This window comes from Gossypium hirsutum, chromosome D13 (genome assembly GCF_007990345.1).
Source record: "Gossypium hirsutum isolate 1008001.06 chromosome D13, Gossypium_hirsutum_v2.1, whole genome shotgun sequence".
Classification (NCBI taxonomy): Eukaryota; Viridiplantae; Streptophyta; class Magnoliopsida; order Malvales; family Malvaceae; genus Gossypium; species Gossypium hirsutum.
This window is the reverse complement of record NC_053449.1, coordinates 348,475-365,133: the sequence shown is the minus strand read 5'-3', so window position 1 is coordinate 365,133 and position 16,659 is coordinate 348,475. Positions and strand designations below refer to the sequence as shown.

Sequence of the window (16,659 nt, the reverse complement as noted above, 5' to 3'; positions counted from 1 at the left end):
ATGATCTTTTCGTAAGCACATAGTCATTTTGGTCAGGACATCATAACCACATCCTTCATTGATATCATCATAGCATGTGCATTATATCATGAAGCACTTGTATTGTTTTGGACTTTACATCACGTGTAAATAAGGGAATTCTTCAAGAACAAAAGGAGATAGAATTTGTTAGAAAATGAATGATCGGAGGTGATATTCGAATGTTCAATAGATTGGTTTAAAGTCTTCAGATGGTGATATTCAAAACTTCTTGTGGTGATATCTCAAAACGTTTATATAATTTCAATTACGGCTAAGTTTTCAATGGCAATATTCGAAGTTCTCGGTGGTGATATCCGAAATGTTTAATAAGAAATTTGTTTGGTTTGAAGTCTTCGATGGTGATATTCAAAGCTCCTGAACGTTCAATATGATTTCGATTTCAATCAAGTCTTCGATGACGATATTCGAAACTTTCAATGGTGATAACGGAAATGTTCAATAGAAAATTTGATTGATTTAAAGTCTTCGATGGTAATATTCGAAGCTTCTGGTGGTGATATCTAGACCATTCAATATGATTTCAATTATGACCAAGTCTTCAATGATGATATTTGAAGCTTTTTTATATTGATATCCAAAATGTTAGAATCTCACCTATGGTCAAATCTACTATGGTACTTTTCATGTAGTTACCATATATTTAGTGGGAGATTAAACTGGGTGACAAAGAATTTAGTGGTAACCAACTCTTTCTTATGTCTTTCGTTTTCTGTAAATTTTTATGTAAATTTTTAAAGAGATTTTCACGTATCCTTAATAGAAATAATCCTTCAACCAATTCCATCTCTACTTTGATTGTGACTTATTGAAAGTTTTTTGAGCATACGGATTCTACATCAATCAAGTGCTATGGGTGATTAAATTTTGTTGGTAGAGAAGAATAAATCAAACAATTTTTACATTTATTTATTATATAGAAAGAATAAATAATTTTCACATCGATAAATACATGTATAAAAAAGAGAATGAGAAATTTCGTTTTCCGTTGATTGGTCTCCAAGATTTATAAGCAACTTTCTGGTCAAACTAAATTTATTGCTTTCCCACGAACATGAGAACAAGATGATTGAACAGGTTTATTCAAATATGATAAATTGATATTCTACAATCTTATTCCAGTGCATGGATTCTTCGAACTACAATTGAATTTTATAGCTGCTTGTGTGGATGACGTTCCTCGAATACCTTCATATATGATATCTTTAATTTTAATTCCAGATACCTACAACCATTGAAATATAAACAAGATTAATTTAATCACTTCAAGTGGCATAGACCTAATAATAAAAATCAATGACCTTAATTGGTTCAACCATTTTTAACCTAAAAATATTTTACATTTATATTATAATTGCAATATATTATACCTGATTGGGACAATTTAGATTGTGTGGGCAATAGTTCTAGTCAATTACAATAGGATTTGGCATATTTACCATCAAAGAATCCGTAAACTGAATCCCTTGAACAAATCCTTAGCCCATTTTGAGTGCCTAAAAAGATTGTCGTTTTCACTGTAATATTTTGGACTCCTTCCTCTTTCAAATCTTTTGCTAAACTTTCAATGCTACAAAGTACAAATAAATCGAAATAAACCAGTTATATCAATAATAATAATACATAATAAAAAATTAATTTTATATCCAAGTACCTAATGTCATGGCCAGGACCGCAAGTGACTTGTTCGACCCATAAATTCTTGGTATCGGGACCAATCGAGATGCAATCGTCTCCAGTTTTGATTGAGCATTTTATGATATTCACATTCTTGGATAATTGGACATGGATGTCATCGGCGTCATGGGGCTATTACCTGCCGCAATGATCCTAACCCCTTGGACATTCACATTTTCACATCCATTGATCACGATGTGAAACATTTGGCTATTTAAGGACAATAAACTACGGATCCTAATGTTCTTGGAGTTGGTAACGCTTAACGTCTGCTCTCACAAACAAATCGAAAATAGTAAGTCAATTACATGGATGATAAAGACTTAATTTGAATCTATTGGAACCCACCCATTGTTTGAAAAGTCAAAAAGGGTGGGCACCGAAAGTAGAAAGTAAAATTGGTTGGCAAGTTGGGTTAAAAGTTGGCATGGGATAATTGCAATTTTGGTCCCTAATTGTATAGGGACATTGCAAGTTGATCCTTGAACCTCAACTATAAATAGGCCTAACCATTTCTTACTTTCTTCATCCCACACTTGCCATTCTCTACTTAAGGCAATTGTTCTCTCTCCCTATTTGTAAACTTTCACTTGTATTTTTGGAGTGAAATATATTTGGTAGTGCCCGAGGACGTAGGCAAAATTTGCTGAACCTCGTTAAAATTCTAGTGTTCTTTATTTTTGTTCTGCATATTTTGCAAGTGTCATTGTAGTGATTTATTGTGCTATTAAATTACGATAGAGGGATATTCTGGCTAGGAAAGATCTGGTATGTAAGCGATCCTCGTGATCCACCTCTCTTTCCTGGGAATTGAACTTAGTGTGATTTTTCAGTACAATAATTTTACTCTTTCACACGCTTCTGCGCAACAATTGGTACCAGAGCCAGGTTCGTACTTGGGGAATACGACCGTTTACGGTACTATTCACGTATACGGCACTATTCATGTATACGGTACTATTCATGTATACGGCACTATTCACGTATACGGTACTGTTCACGTATACAGTAGTTGGGATTGAGGAGAAAAATGGCAGCAGCATCGTCATCAGCAAGGACTACTGTGACAAATGCAAAATTTGAAGTAGAGAAATTTGACGGTACCAATAATTTTGGTATGTGGCAGTGTGAGATCCTGGATGTCTTATGTCAGCAAGAGCTGGATATAGCCCTTGAAGAAAAACCTGACAAGATGGATGACAAGGAGTGGGCCAAGATCAATAGACAGGCGTGTGGTACAATCCGCCTATGTTTGGCCAAAGAGCAGAAGTACTCCGTCATGAGGGAGACATCAGCGAAGAAGCTGTGGGATACATTGGAAGAAAAGTTTCTAACGAAAAGTCTTGAAAATAGGCTTTATATGAAAAAGAAACTTTTTTGGTTCACGTATGCACCCGGTATGTCGATGAATGACCATGTGAACTCATTCAATAAAATTTTAGCAGACTTGCTAAATTTGGATGAGAAATTTGAAGATGAAGACAAGGCATTATTGTTGTTGAATTCCCTTCCTGATGAATATGATCATCTTACCACCACATTGCTTCATGGGAAAGATTCAATCACATTTGATGCAGTCTGTAGTGCGTTGTATAGATCTGAGACTCGAAAGAAAGATAAAAGAGATCACAGAGATACAACTGCAGAAGTCTTAACAGTAAGAGGTCGTTCACACAGCAGCAAACCTGGTAGAAGGGGTAAGTCCAAAGGGAGACCCGCCAAAGATGAATGTGCCTTTTGTCGTGAGAAAGGGCATTGGAAAAAGAATTGTCCTAAGTTACAAAAGGGCAAGTCTATTTCTAATGCATGTGTAGCGGAGCATGATGAGGAGTCAGACTTTAGCTTGGTTGGCATGGCAATGGCATGTCAAACGGATGAGTGGATATTGGATTCGGGATGTACTTACCATATGTGTCCTAATAAGGACTGGTTTTCTAGTCTTGAAGAACTAGAAGGTGGAGTTGTTTTTATGGGCAATGATAGTGCCTGTAAGACAATGGGTGTAGGTACAATCAAATTGAAGAACCATGACGGCTCAATCCAAGTTCTGACAGATGTTCGCTATGTACCCAGCTTGAAGAAAAATCTCATCTCATTAGGGGCCCTAGAATCTAAAGGGCTCACAATCACTTTGAGAGATGGATTACTAAAGGTAGTAGCTGGGGTATTGACGGTTATGAAAGGCACTAGAAGAAATAACTTGTACTATTTAAATGGAAGTACAGTTATTGGATCAACATCAACAGCTTCTGCGAAAGATGCAGATTCAGAGGCTACCAGGTTATGGCATAGGCGATTGGGACATGCTGGTGAAAAAGCTTTGCAGACTTTGGCGAAGCAAGGCTTGTTGAAAGGTGCAAATTCTTGCAAATTGGAATTCTGTGAACATTGTGTTCTGGGCAAGCAGACGAGGGTAAAATTTGGTTCAGCAATTCACAATACGAAAGGAATTCTGGACTATGTTCACAGTGATGTGTGGGGACCTACCAAAGTGGCTTCTTTGGGAGGTATGCACTATTTTGTCACTTTTCTTGATGATTATTCAAGAAAAGTATGGGTGTATCTAATGAAAAGAAAAAATGAAGTTTTGGATGCATTTCTGAAGTGGAAGAAGATGGTGGAGACTCAGACAGGTCGAAAGGTCAAACGACTTCGATCAGATAATGGTACTGAGTACAAAAATGATCCATTTCTACAAGTATGTCAAGATGAGGGCATTGTGCGACACTTCACTGTTCGAGATACACCACAGCAGAATGGGGTGGCAGAACGCATGAATCGGACTATACTGGAGAAAGTTCGATGTATGTTGTCCAATGCTAGATTGGGCAAGGAATTTTGGGCTGAGGCAGTTACATATGCGTGCCATCTAATTAACCGATTGCCATCAGCTGCAATAAATGGAAAAACTCCTATGGAGATGTGGACTGGTAAACCTGCTACTGATTATGATTCTTTACATGTTTTTGGTTCCACTGCATATTATCATGTAAAAGAATCTAAGTTAGACCCAAGAGCAAAGAAAGCATTATTCATGGGTATAACTGGTGGTGTAAAAGGATACCGTCTCTGGTGTCCTGATACAAGGAAGATTGTTTTCAGTAGAGATGTAACTTTTGATGAATCAACCATGATGAAGAACGAGGATTCACAAAAGGATGACAAAACCAGTAGTACTTTGCAGCAGGTGGAGTTTGAAAAGGTTAATGATGATCCAGCTAATATTGAAAGAACAAATGATGAAGAAGTTTCGACCCAAGAACTTCTACAGCAACAAGATTCAATTGCATATAGGAGGCCAAGAAGAGAGATTCGTAAGCCTGCTCGCTTTGACGATATGGTGGCCTATGCACTTCCAATTGCAGATGATGATGTTCCTTCCACTTACACAGAAGCAATAAGTAACTCTGATGGTGTAAAGTGGAAGCAAGCTATAAATGAAGAAATGCAGTCTCTTCATAAAAATAGGACTTGGGAGTTGGTGAGACTGCCCAAGGGAAAGAAGGCAATTGGATGCAAATGGGTATATGCAAAGAAGGAAGGATTTCCTGGTAAAAATGAAATTCGATACAAGGCTAGATTGGTAGCAAAGGGTTACGCTCAGAAAGAAGGAATAGACTACAATGAAGTGTTTTCTCCAGTTGTGAAGCATTCGTCTATTCGAATTTTGCTAGCCTTGGTTGCGCAATACGATCTTGAACTAGTTCAGCTTGATGTGAAGACAGCATTTTTACACGGTGATTTGGAAGAGGAAATCTATATGACTCAGCCTGATGGATTCAATGTTGCTGATAAAGAAAATTGGGTTTGCAAACTGACAAAGTCGCTTTATGGATTGAAACAATCTCCGAGGCAGTGGTACAAGCGATTTGATCAGTTCATGAAAGGGCAAAGGTACACAAGAAGTAAATTTGATCATTGCGTATATTTTCAGAAGCTACAAGAAGGAACTTTCATATACTTGCTCTTATATGTTGATGATATGCTAATAGCATCTAAGAGCAAAGTTGAGATTGAGAGATTGAAGACTCAACTCAATCTCGAGTTTGAGATGAAAGATCTAGGTGAAGCTAAGAAGATTCTTGGCATGGAAATATGTAGAGATAGAGCTCATGGCAGAGTTAGCTTGTCTCAGAAGCAGTATTTGAAGAAAGTACTACAGCAGTTTGGCATGAACGAGCAGACCAAACCTATGTTTGGCCAAAGAGCAGAAGTACTCCGTCATGAGGGAGACATCAGCGAAGAAGCTGTGGGATACATTGGAAGAAAAGTTTCTAACGAAAAGTCTTGAAAATAGGCTTTATATGAAAAAGAAACTTTTTCGGTTCACGTATGCACCCGGTATGTCGATGAATGACCATGTGAACTCATTCAATAAAATTTTAGCAGACTTGCTAAATTTGGATGAGAAATTTGAAGATGAAGACAAGGCATTATTGTTGTTGAATTCCCTTCCTGATGAATATGATCATCTTACCACCACATTGCTTCATGGGAAAGATTCAATCACATTTGATGCAGTCTGTAGTGCGTTGTATAGATCTGAGACTCGAAAGAAAGATAAAAGAGATCACAGAGATACAACTGCAGAAGTCTTAACAGTAAGAGGTCGTTCACACAGCAGCAAACCTGGTAGAAGGGGTAAGTCCAAAGGGAGACCCGCCAAAGATGAATGTGCCTTTTGTCGTGAGAAAGGGCATTGGAAAAAGAATTGTCCTAAGTTACAAAAGGGCAAGTCTATTTCTAATGCATGTGTAGCGGAGCATGATGAGGAGTCAGACTTTAGCTTGGTTGGCATGGCAATGGCATGTCAAACGGATGAGTGGATATTGGATTCGGGATGTACTTACCATATGTGTCCTAATAAGGACTGGTTTTCTAGTCTTGAAGAACTAGAAGGTGGAGTTGTTTTTATGGGCAATGATAGTGCCTGTAAGACAATGGGTGTAGGTACAATCAAATTGAAGAACCATGACGGCTCAATCCAAGTTCTGACAGATGTTCGCTATGTACCCAGCTTGAAGAAAAATCTCATCTCATTAGGGGCCCTAGAATCTAAAGGGCTCACAATCACTTTGAGAGATGGATTACTAAAGGTAGTAGCTGGGGTATTGACGGTGATGAAAGGCACTAGAAGAAATAACTTGTACTATTTAAATGGAAGTACAGTTATTGGATCAACATCAACAGCTTCTGCGAAAGATGCAGATTCAGAGGCTACTAGGTTATGGCATAGGCGATTGGGACATGCTGGTGAAAAAGCTTTGCAGACTTTGGCGAAGCAAGGCTTGTTGAAAGGTGCAAATTCTTGCAAATTGGAATTCTGTGAACATTGTGTTTTGGGCAAGCAGACGAGGGTAAAATTTGGTTCAGCAATTCACAATACGAAAGGAATTCTGGACTATGTTCACAGTGATGTGTGGGGACCTACCAAAGTGGCTTCTTTGGGAGGTATGCACTATTTTGTCACTTTTCTTGATGATTATTCAAGAAAAGTATGGGTGTATCTAATGAAAAGAAAAAATGAAGTTTTGGATGCATTTCTGAAGTGGAAGAAGATGGTGGAGACTCAGACAGGTCGAAAGGTCAAACGACTTCGATCAGATAATGGTACTGAGTACAAAAATGATCCATTTCTACAAGTATGTCAAGATGAGGGCATTGTGCGACACTTCACTATTCGAGATACACCACAGCAGAATGGGGTGGCAGAACGCATGAATCGGACTATACTGGAGAAAGTTCGATGTATGTTGTCCAATGCTGGATTGGGCAAGGAATTTTGGGCTGAGGCAGTTACATATGCGTGCCATCTAATTAACCGATTGCCATCAGCTGCAATAAATGGAAAAACTCCTATGGAGATGTGGACTGGTAAACCTGCTACTGATTATGATTCTTTACATGTTTTTGGTTCCACTGCATATTATCATGTAAAAGAATCTAAGTTAGACCCAAGAGCAAAGAAAGCATTATTCATGGGTATAACTGGTGGTGTAAAAGGATACCGTCTCTGGTGTCCTGATACAAGGAAGATTGTTTTTAGTAGAGATGTAACTTTTGATGAATCAACCATGATGAAGAACGAGGATTCACAAAAGGATGACAAAACCAGTAGTACTTTGCAGCAGGTGGAGTTTGAAAAGGTTAATGATGATCCAGCTAATATTGAAAGAACAAATGATGAAGAAGTTTCGACCCAAGAACTTCTACAGCAACAAGATTCAATTGCATATAGGAGGCCAAGAAGAGAGATTCGTAAGCCTGCTCGCTTTGACGATATGGTGGCCTATGCACTTCCAATTGCAGATGATGATGTTCCTTCCACTTACACAGAAGCAATAAGTAACTCTGATGGTGTAAAGTGGAAGCAAGCTATAAATGAAGAAATGCAGTCTCTTCATAAAAATAGGACTTGGGAGTTGGTGAGACTGCCCAAGGGAAAGAAGGCAATTGGATGCAAATGGGTATATGCAAAGAAGGAAGGATTTCCTGGTAAAAATGAAATTCGATACAAGGCTAGATTGGTAGCAAAGGGTTACGCTCAGAAAGAAGGAATAGACTACAATGAAGTGTTTTCTCCAGTTGTGAAGCATTCGTCTATTCGAATTTTGCTAGCCTTGGTTGCGCAATACGATCTTGAACTAGTTCAGCTTGATGTGAAGACAGCATTTTTACACGGTGATTTGGAAGAGGAAATCTATATGACTCAGCCTGATGGATTCAATGTTGCTGATAAAAAAAATTGGGTTTGCAAACTGACAAAGTCGCTTTATGGATTGAAACAATCTCCGAGGCAGTGGTACAAGCGATTTGATCAGTTCATGAAAGGGCAAAGGTACACAAGAAGTAAATTTGATCATTGCGTATATTTTCAGAAGCTACAAGAAGGAACTTTCATATACTTGCTCTTATATGTTGATGATATGCTAATAGCATCTAAGAGCAAAGTTGAGATTGAGAGATTGAAGACTCAACTCAATCTCGAGTTTGAGATGAAAGATCTAGGTGAAGCTAAGAAGATTCTTGGCATGGAAATATGTAGAGATAGAGCTCATGGCAGAGTTAGCTTGTCTCAGAAGCAGTATTTGAAGAAAGTACTACAGCAGTTTGGCATGAACGAGCAGACCAAACCTGTAAGTACCCTGTTGGCTTCTCATTTCAAGCTTTCTGCACAACTATCTCCTTCGACGAATACAGAACGAGAATACATGTTGCAAGTTCCGTATTCTAATGCAGTGGGTAGCTTGATGTATGCAATGGTGTGTACAAGACCCGACATTTCACAGGCAGTTAGTATAGTGAGCAGGTATATGCATAATCCTGGAAAAGGACATTGGCAAGCTATGAAATGGATTCTACGGTATATTCAGAAGACCGTGGATGTTGGATTACTGTTCAAGCAGGATAATACACTTGGTAAAGGTGTTATTGGGTACGTTGATTCTGACTATGCCGGTGATTTGGACAAGTGAAGATCAACCACCGGTTATGTGTTTACACTTGCTGGAGGACCAATAAGTTGGAAGTCTACACTACAGTCTACAGTTGCATTGTCAACCACAGAAGCCGAGTACATGGCTGTAACAGAGGCTGTAAAGGAGGCTATTTGGTTACAAGGTATGGCTAAAACCTTGGGGTTGGTTCAGGAGCATATTAACGTGTATTGTGATAGTCAAAGTGCTATTCATTTAGCAAAGAATCAAGTCTATCATGCACGTACAAAACATATCGACGTACGATTCCATTTTGTGCGGGAAATTATTGAAGAGGGGAAAATTTGTCTTCAGAAGATCAAGACTGCAAATAATCCCGCAGATATGATGACCAAGGTGGTAACAGCAACCAAGTTCGAACATTGTTTGAACTTGATTAATATCCTGCAAGTTTAACAGTTGAAGAAGGCACTATCAAGTATTGTTGTCAAAGGCAGAAAGAATTGTGTGAAGATAAGATTATCCTAATCAAATCTTCAAGGTGGAGATTATTGGAACCCACCCATTGTTTGAAAAGTCAAAAAGGGTGGGCACCGAAAGTAGAAAGTAAAATTGGTTGGCAAGTTGGGTTAAAAGTTGGCATGGGATAATTGCAATTTTGGTCCCTAATTGTATAGGGACATTGCAAGTTGATCCTTGAACCTCAACTATAAATAGGCCTAACCATTTCTTACTTTCTTCATCCCACACTTGCCATTCTCTACTTAAGGCAATTATTCTCTCTCCCTATTTGTAAACTTTCACTTGTATTTTTTGAGTGAAATATATTTGGTAGTGCCCGAGGACGTAGGCAAAATTTGCTGAACCTCGTTAAAATTCTAGTGTTCTTTATTTTTGTTCTGCATATTTTGCAAGTGTCATTGTAGTGATTTATTGTGCTATTAAATTACGATAGAGGGATATTCTGGCTAGGAAAGATCTGGTATGTAAGCGATCCTCGTGATCCACCTCTCTTTCCTGGGAATTGAACTTAGTGTGATTTTTCAGTACAATAATTGTACTCTTTCACACGCTTCCGCGCAACAGAATCATACAGGAATTTAAGTGAAAAATGAAAAGTGAAATATAATAGTACCGTGGCTCCAGAAGGACAGTTGGAATGGGAAGCTTTGCAAGCCCAGAGAGATGGTCATTTGGCATCAAGGGCACCACCAAGGATTGAAATGCCATTCACTCCTTCAAAGCTCAGCCAATCGGTAGATTTGCCTAGTACTCTATAATCCTGAGGGGCTACCAGGGTGCCGTTGATTATATCATAGTGATTTGAGGGCTTTTGCAGCCACCTTGGAAGGCCATAGAACCCAGTAAATACCGGCCTTTGGGTATAGATATCATAGTGGAGTCAGCTGAGCTACAGGTTGCTTCCCATGCCATGAGGAAAGCCTTGGTGGAGGAGTCAGTTTTTCCATTAGACTTAGCCCCAAAGTTAAACACATTGTACTTTGTTGTTGCAGACGTTGAATTTACGGCTAACATGAAAAAGAGAATGAGAAAAAAGGCATGAGAAGGACGTGTGAGGCTCATCATTTGAGACAGAGTGATGGAAGTAGTGAAACAAGGTGAAACTGAAAGCGAGTTAAGCTGTATTGTTTGATAAGTAGGTGATTGATGAATGAGAAGAGTTACAGAGAAAATAGATATTTATAGTTTAGCAGATTTAGGATAATTAAGTTTAAGAGCAGAAAAGAGTATCTGTGTATAATTGTGGAAGTGTAGGATTAAAGAAAGCTGGCGTTTTGTGCGTTTGGAGTACAACCACCATTCAAATCTAAGTTATTCTTGAAGAGAAAAACACTTAATCAATAGGCCAAAATTTAAAATTTGGAGTACAAGATGTTTTATTTCTTTCAATTTTTTGTTTGACTCACAATGGCTAATTGTCTAATTGTTCTCCTAGGTAATTTACAAACTAAAGAATAAAGTAATCACTGTCTTAAAAACGACTGATGTGACATTAAATCAAATCAACGACTGACGTGACATTAAATCAACTAAAATTTTGTTGGTTAAGAAGAATAAATCAAACATTTATATTAAATCAACTAGTTTTGATCTAATCGGTGTTGGGGCTATTACCTGCCGCGATGATCCTAACCCCTTGGACATTCACATTTTCACATCCATTGATCACGATGTGAAACATTTGGCTATTTAAAGACAATAAGCTACGGATCCTGATGTTCTTGGAATTGGTAAAGCTTAACGTCTGCTCTCACACACAAATCAAAACTAGTAAGTCAATTACATCCACGATAAAGGCTTAATTAGAATCATATAGGAAGTGAAAAATGAATACTACCGTAGCTCCGGAAGGACAGTTGGAGTGGGAAGCTTTGCAAGCCCAGAGAGATGGCCCTTTGGCATCAAGTGCACCACCAAGGATTGAAACGCCATTCACTCCTTCAAAACTCAGCCAATCGGTAGATTTGCCTAGTACTCGATAATCTTGAGGGGCGACCAGGGTGCCGTCAATTCTGAAAATGATTTGAGGGCTTTTGCAGCCACCTTGGAAGGCCATAGAACCGAGCAAATATCGCCCTTTTGGTACATATATGATGGTGGAGTCAGCTGAGGCACAGGCTGCTTTCCATGCCATGAGGAAAGCCTTGGTGGAGTCAGTTTTTCCATTAGGCTTAGCCCCAAAGTTTAACACATTGTACTTTGTTAATGCAGACGTTGAATTTATGGCTAACATGAAAAAGAGAATGAGAAGAATGGAATGAGAAGGACGTGTGAGATTCATCATTTGAGACAGCTTTGCTCTAAAGAAAATTGAGACAAGGATGGACTAATATATAGATCAGAAAATTGAGTGAATGAATGAAGCTGAAACTGAAACTGAAACCGGGTTAAACTGTAGTAAGAAAGTCGATTGATGAATGAGAAGAATTTATGAGAAATGGATATTTATAGGTTAGCAGATTCAGGATAATTAAAGAGTATAAATGTATAATAGTGAAAGTGTAGGATTAAAGAAAGGTGCCGTTTTTGTGTGTGTGTATGAAATACAGTGTGCTATTCGCAGCTTGCTTGGCTACAACTTAAGCTGCATTTAACTAATTAGATGCTAATAATACATTTGGTGTTGAATGTAAGAAGGAATGCCATCACCTTCTTGCTTGCACATGAGACAATCTAATTGTTCTTTTATTTATCCCAAAGATACATTTCATCAAACTCCCGCAGTCATATAAGCTTATATTGTATTTGGCAATGATTGCTGTTGAACTCAGTTTCCTGTTAATCTGGCATAGCAATGGGGAGTTCTTTTAAAGCTACCAAAACCCTGAATTTATGGTAGTTTATACAATCATTGCTCCTATTTTACAAAATCAAAAGGGAGTTTATTTAAAGCCACCATTATCCATATCTATATTATTAGAAGTAGGAGATGCATCTCAAACCGCATCACTTCGAACCAAGTCAAAACATCTATATTTATACTTATATTAATGTTTTACTGATATTCATGTCACCAATCAACTTGACATCAACTCAATTCAATTGTAAAATTATTAAAATACGTACCTTCTCTTATACAAATTATGTTATATTTTAATTTTTTTATATATAATAAATCAATAAAATTTAAACCCGAAACATCATCCATGATAAACATTTAACCTTACAATTATAATTAAAATATCAGTTAAATATTTAATAAAAATGGAATGAGATTAAAGACGAGCCGTTTAACTTAATGTTGAATTAATGTAAAGCCTTGTTTTATTTTTGAAGGAACGTAAAGCCTTTTCTAATTTATATGTATGCAAGTGGTTTCTCTCTCACACACACATATACACAATTATATGTATGCATTCTTATCAAGTTTCTTACTAATTCAATTATTTGTCCTAATTCGTATTTTTGTAGACTTCCAAATGTTTTGAGTTTACAATTTACTTATAATTAATTTTTTTGGGATCTGTTTCGACTTTATAAAATAATTGAATAAAGTGTAATTATTAGAATAGTAATTATACTTTCTTATAATTACAAAAAATTGTATCTTCCTAGACGTATTTGATTGATAGAGTAGAAGTACATCGTAAGTCTCTATGTCATGTTTGGTAGTATAAATTGTAATTACACAGTTATATGATTTATATTTAAAAAAAAATATTAGTATGATAAAAAATAATTTCTAAGCAAGTAACAAAAATTAAAATTAAATCATCATATCTATTACCAATAAAACTAAGAAGAAAAACACACATCATATGTAATTTTATTCAATTGTTCTAGTGCATATTTGTTGGGTTATTTTCTTTTTAATATTTAACATATACTCATTATCATTTGAATTTGAATATGGATCATTAATATTATCAAGATCTAGTTCTTCCATGTACTCTTCGAAATATATGGATGATTTTAATTAGAGTAAGATCTATAATTGTGTCTTTATTCTAATAGTTAGAGCAAGTTAGCAGAGTTCAATTAAGAGTGGGAATGAGTGATCTAATTAAAACAAATCGCGTATTTGAGTTTGTTAATTAGAATTGAGTTTTTCTAATTCGTAAGGATGTTGGCAAGTTAAATTTTAGGAATGTCTCTTAAGATTATTCTACTTGCAAGAGCTAATTGTCGAGTTATTCTCGCAATTAATTTACAAACTAAGGAATGATGTAATGACGTGTCCCAAAAATGACGGTTGTAACATTAAATCAAATTAAATTTTGTTGGTAGAGAAGAATAAATCAAACAATTTTTACATTTATTTATTATTATATAGAAAGAATAAATAATTCATACTCGAGAAATACATGTATAAAAAAGAGAAGGGGAAATTTTGTTTTCCACCAATTGATCTCCAAGATTTATAAGCAGCTTTCTGGTCGAACTAAATTCAATGCTTTCCCACGAACATTGGAACAAGATGATTGAGCAGGTTTATTCAAATATGACAAATTGACATTCTGCAATCTTATCCCAGTGCATGGATTCTTCGGGCTACAATCAAATTTTATAGCTACTTGTGTGGATGACGTTCCTCGAATACCTTCATATATGATATCTTTAATTTTAATTCCGGATACCTATCATCATTGAAATATAAGTAAGATTAGTTCAACCACTTCAAGTGACATGTACCAAAAATAAATAAAAAAATCAAGGGCATTTCCATTTGCTATTGATTTAACAATTTTTAACCTAAAAATATTTGGAACTAATACTATAATTGCAATATATTATACCTGATTGGGACAATTTAGATTGTGTGGGCAATAATTTTGATCAATTACAATAGGATTTTGCACATTTCTCATCAAAGAATCCAAAAACCGAACCCCTTGAACAAATCCAGTACTAGGCCTAGCCCATGACTTGATCCTCAGCCCATTTTGAGTTTCCATAAAAGTTGTCTTTCTTATAGTGACATTTTGGACCCCTTCCTCTTTCAAATCTTTTGCTAAACTTCCAATGCTGCCACCTTTGAAGGCCATAGAACCGAGCAAATACCGGCCTTTGGGTACATATATCATAGTGGAGTCAGCTGAGCTACAGGCTGCTTCCCATGCCATGAGGAAAGCCTTGGTGGAGTCAGTTTTTCCATTAGGCTTAGCCCCAAAGCTTAACACATTGTACTTGGTTGTTGCAGACGTTGAATTTATGGCTAACATGACAAAGAGAATCAGAATAATTCCATGAAAAGGGCGAGTGAGCTTCATCATTTGAGACAGCTTTGCTCTAAAGAAAATTGAGACAAGGATGGACTTATATATAGATCAGAAAATTGAGTGAATGAATGAAGCTGAAACTGAGACCGAGTTAAGCTGTATTGTTTGGTAAGAAAGTCGATTGATGAATGAGAAGAATTTATGAGAAAATGGATATTTATAGTTTTAAGAAGGTGATTGATGAAAGAGAAGAGTCTCATGAAAATGGATATTTATAGTTTTGCAGATTCAGGATTAAAGAGAATTGTTGACACCATTTTTTGATGAAAAACGGGGTCGACTTGGATTTTGAAAATAAAAACGAAAAAACGGGAGTCGTCACCAATCCTTTTTAATAGGTGTGATTGGATCACCTTGAAAGTGGTTGTTTTTAATAAACGATTTGATTTTATTAAAACAACAAGTTTGGTCTACGAAATTAAAAAAAATGGGTTCGGGAGTCGGTTACGTACGAGGAAGGATTAGCACCCTCGATACGCCCAAAATTGGTACCTAGTTGATTACTTAATATCTTAGTGTCGAAAAACTGAAAACTTTAAAGAAATTTAAAAATACGATCCTTGTATTAAAAAAAGTTGAAAATTTTGAAAAAGCGAGCACGTTCCACGTTAATCGAGAAAGAAAGCATCATATCCAGTAAGTTAGGACACAATGTCTCGAATTTCCGATACGCGAATGAATGCCAAAATTTATTTATTTAAAAGATATTTTATTATCTCGGGTTTAGGAAATGGATCATGCCCAGTAAGTTAGGACACAATCTTTTCTTAATTCCCGAGATCATTTAAAAACTTAAGTTCGAAAAGATTCGTGTATTTAGATTTATTGTGAAAATCGAAACCTAGTGAGTTAGGGTACGATCTTCTCGAATCTAAACACGAAGTGCCATTTTTTAAAACAAATTTAGTTATATCGAGTGAAATAAAAACATGAAGTCGTAGTAACATGTGAAAGCAAATTACGTTGTTATGTATGGCAAAACTACGATAAATACCAAAAACGATACGAGCAATAGCAACAATATAAAATAAATAAAAAGTCAAATCTATAACATACTAAAATAACCAAGTATATAAACGAATAAAGTTAAACATTCATTCAAAATAATAATGGAAATGAAATAAATAAATAAATAATAAAAACAAACAAAGAAAATATATAAAACTATAAAAATATAAAACATATACATGAGTGTATATACATAAAATTATGAAAATATGAAAAATATATGCATGTACGTATTTTAAAACTATCATATAATATATATATATATATATAAGTAAGCATATACATATATACGTATATAACTATCATAAAATATAAAAGTATAGGTACATATATATAAGAATCATAAAATATAAAGAATATATATACAAAATATATGTTTTAGTAGTATAAAGGATATATAAATATATTTACGCAAATAAATGAGGATATATGTAAGTACGTATGTATAAAAGTTTAAAATGCAAATGTAAATACATACATGTATATCTTTTATAAAATATATAAAAAAAACTATATGTGCACGTAAATATTAAATATATACATAAGGGTATATATAATAAAGCAATTATATAATAGTAGCAATGATAATAATAATAATAATAATAATAATAATAATAATAATAATAATAATAATAATAATAAAGTTGCTAAAATATGGACTAAATCAAAATAAAAACGAAAGTATTGGGTGAAATCGAAATAAAAAAATGAAAAAAGGATTAAATTGTGACGTGCGCCGCAAGAGGGAGGACCGAATA

At 35.7% G+C, this 16,659-nt stretch overlaps 1 protein-coding gene and 1 pseudogene across 1 annotated transcript; both read right to left on the bottom strand.

The window, feature by feature from the left end:
• Positions 1–1,063: 1,063 nt before the first annotated feature.
• On the bottom strand, positions 1,064–11,955 carry LOC107935524 (polygalacturonase-like; annotated as a pseudogene).
• A 2,077-nt stretch (positions 11,956–14,032) lies between these two features.
• Positions 14,033–14,887, bottom strand: LOC107935505 (polygalacturonase-like). Its single transcript, XM_016868122.2, has 2 exons — positions 14,411–14,887; positions 14,033–14,251 (listed from the first exon to the last, which is right to left on the bottom strand). The coding sequence occupies exons 1-2, from the start codon at positions 14,885–14,887 to the stop codon at positions 14,033–14,035; spliced, it is 696 nt and encodes a 231-aa protein (XP_016723611.2).
• Positions 14,888–16,659: the final 1,772 nt, after the last annotated feature.

Bases quoted from the DNA above. Each gene is read 5' to 3' on its own strand.
- LOC107935505 (XM_016868122.2), bottom strand. From the start codon at position 14,887: ATGATGAAGCTCACTCGCCCTTTTCATGGAATTATTCTGATTCTCTTT. The intron at 14,252-14,410 runs GTATAATATATT...CAATGATGATAG, and splicing joins ATCTAAATTGTCCCAATCAG to GTATCCGGAATTAAAATTAA.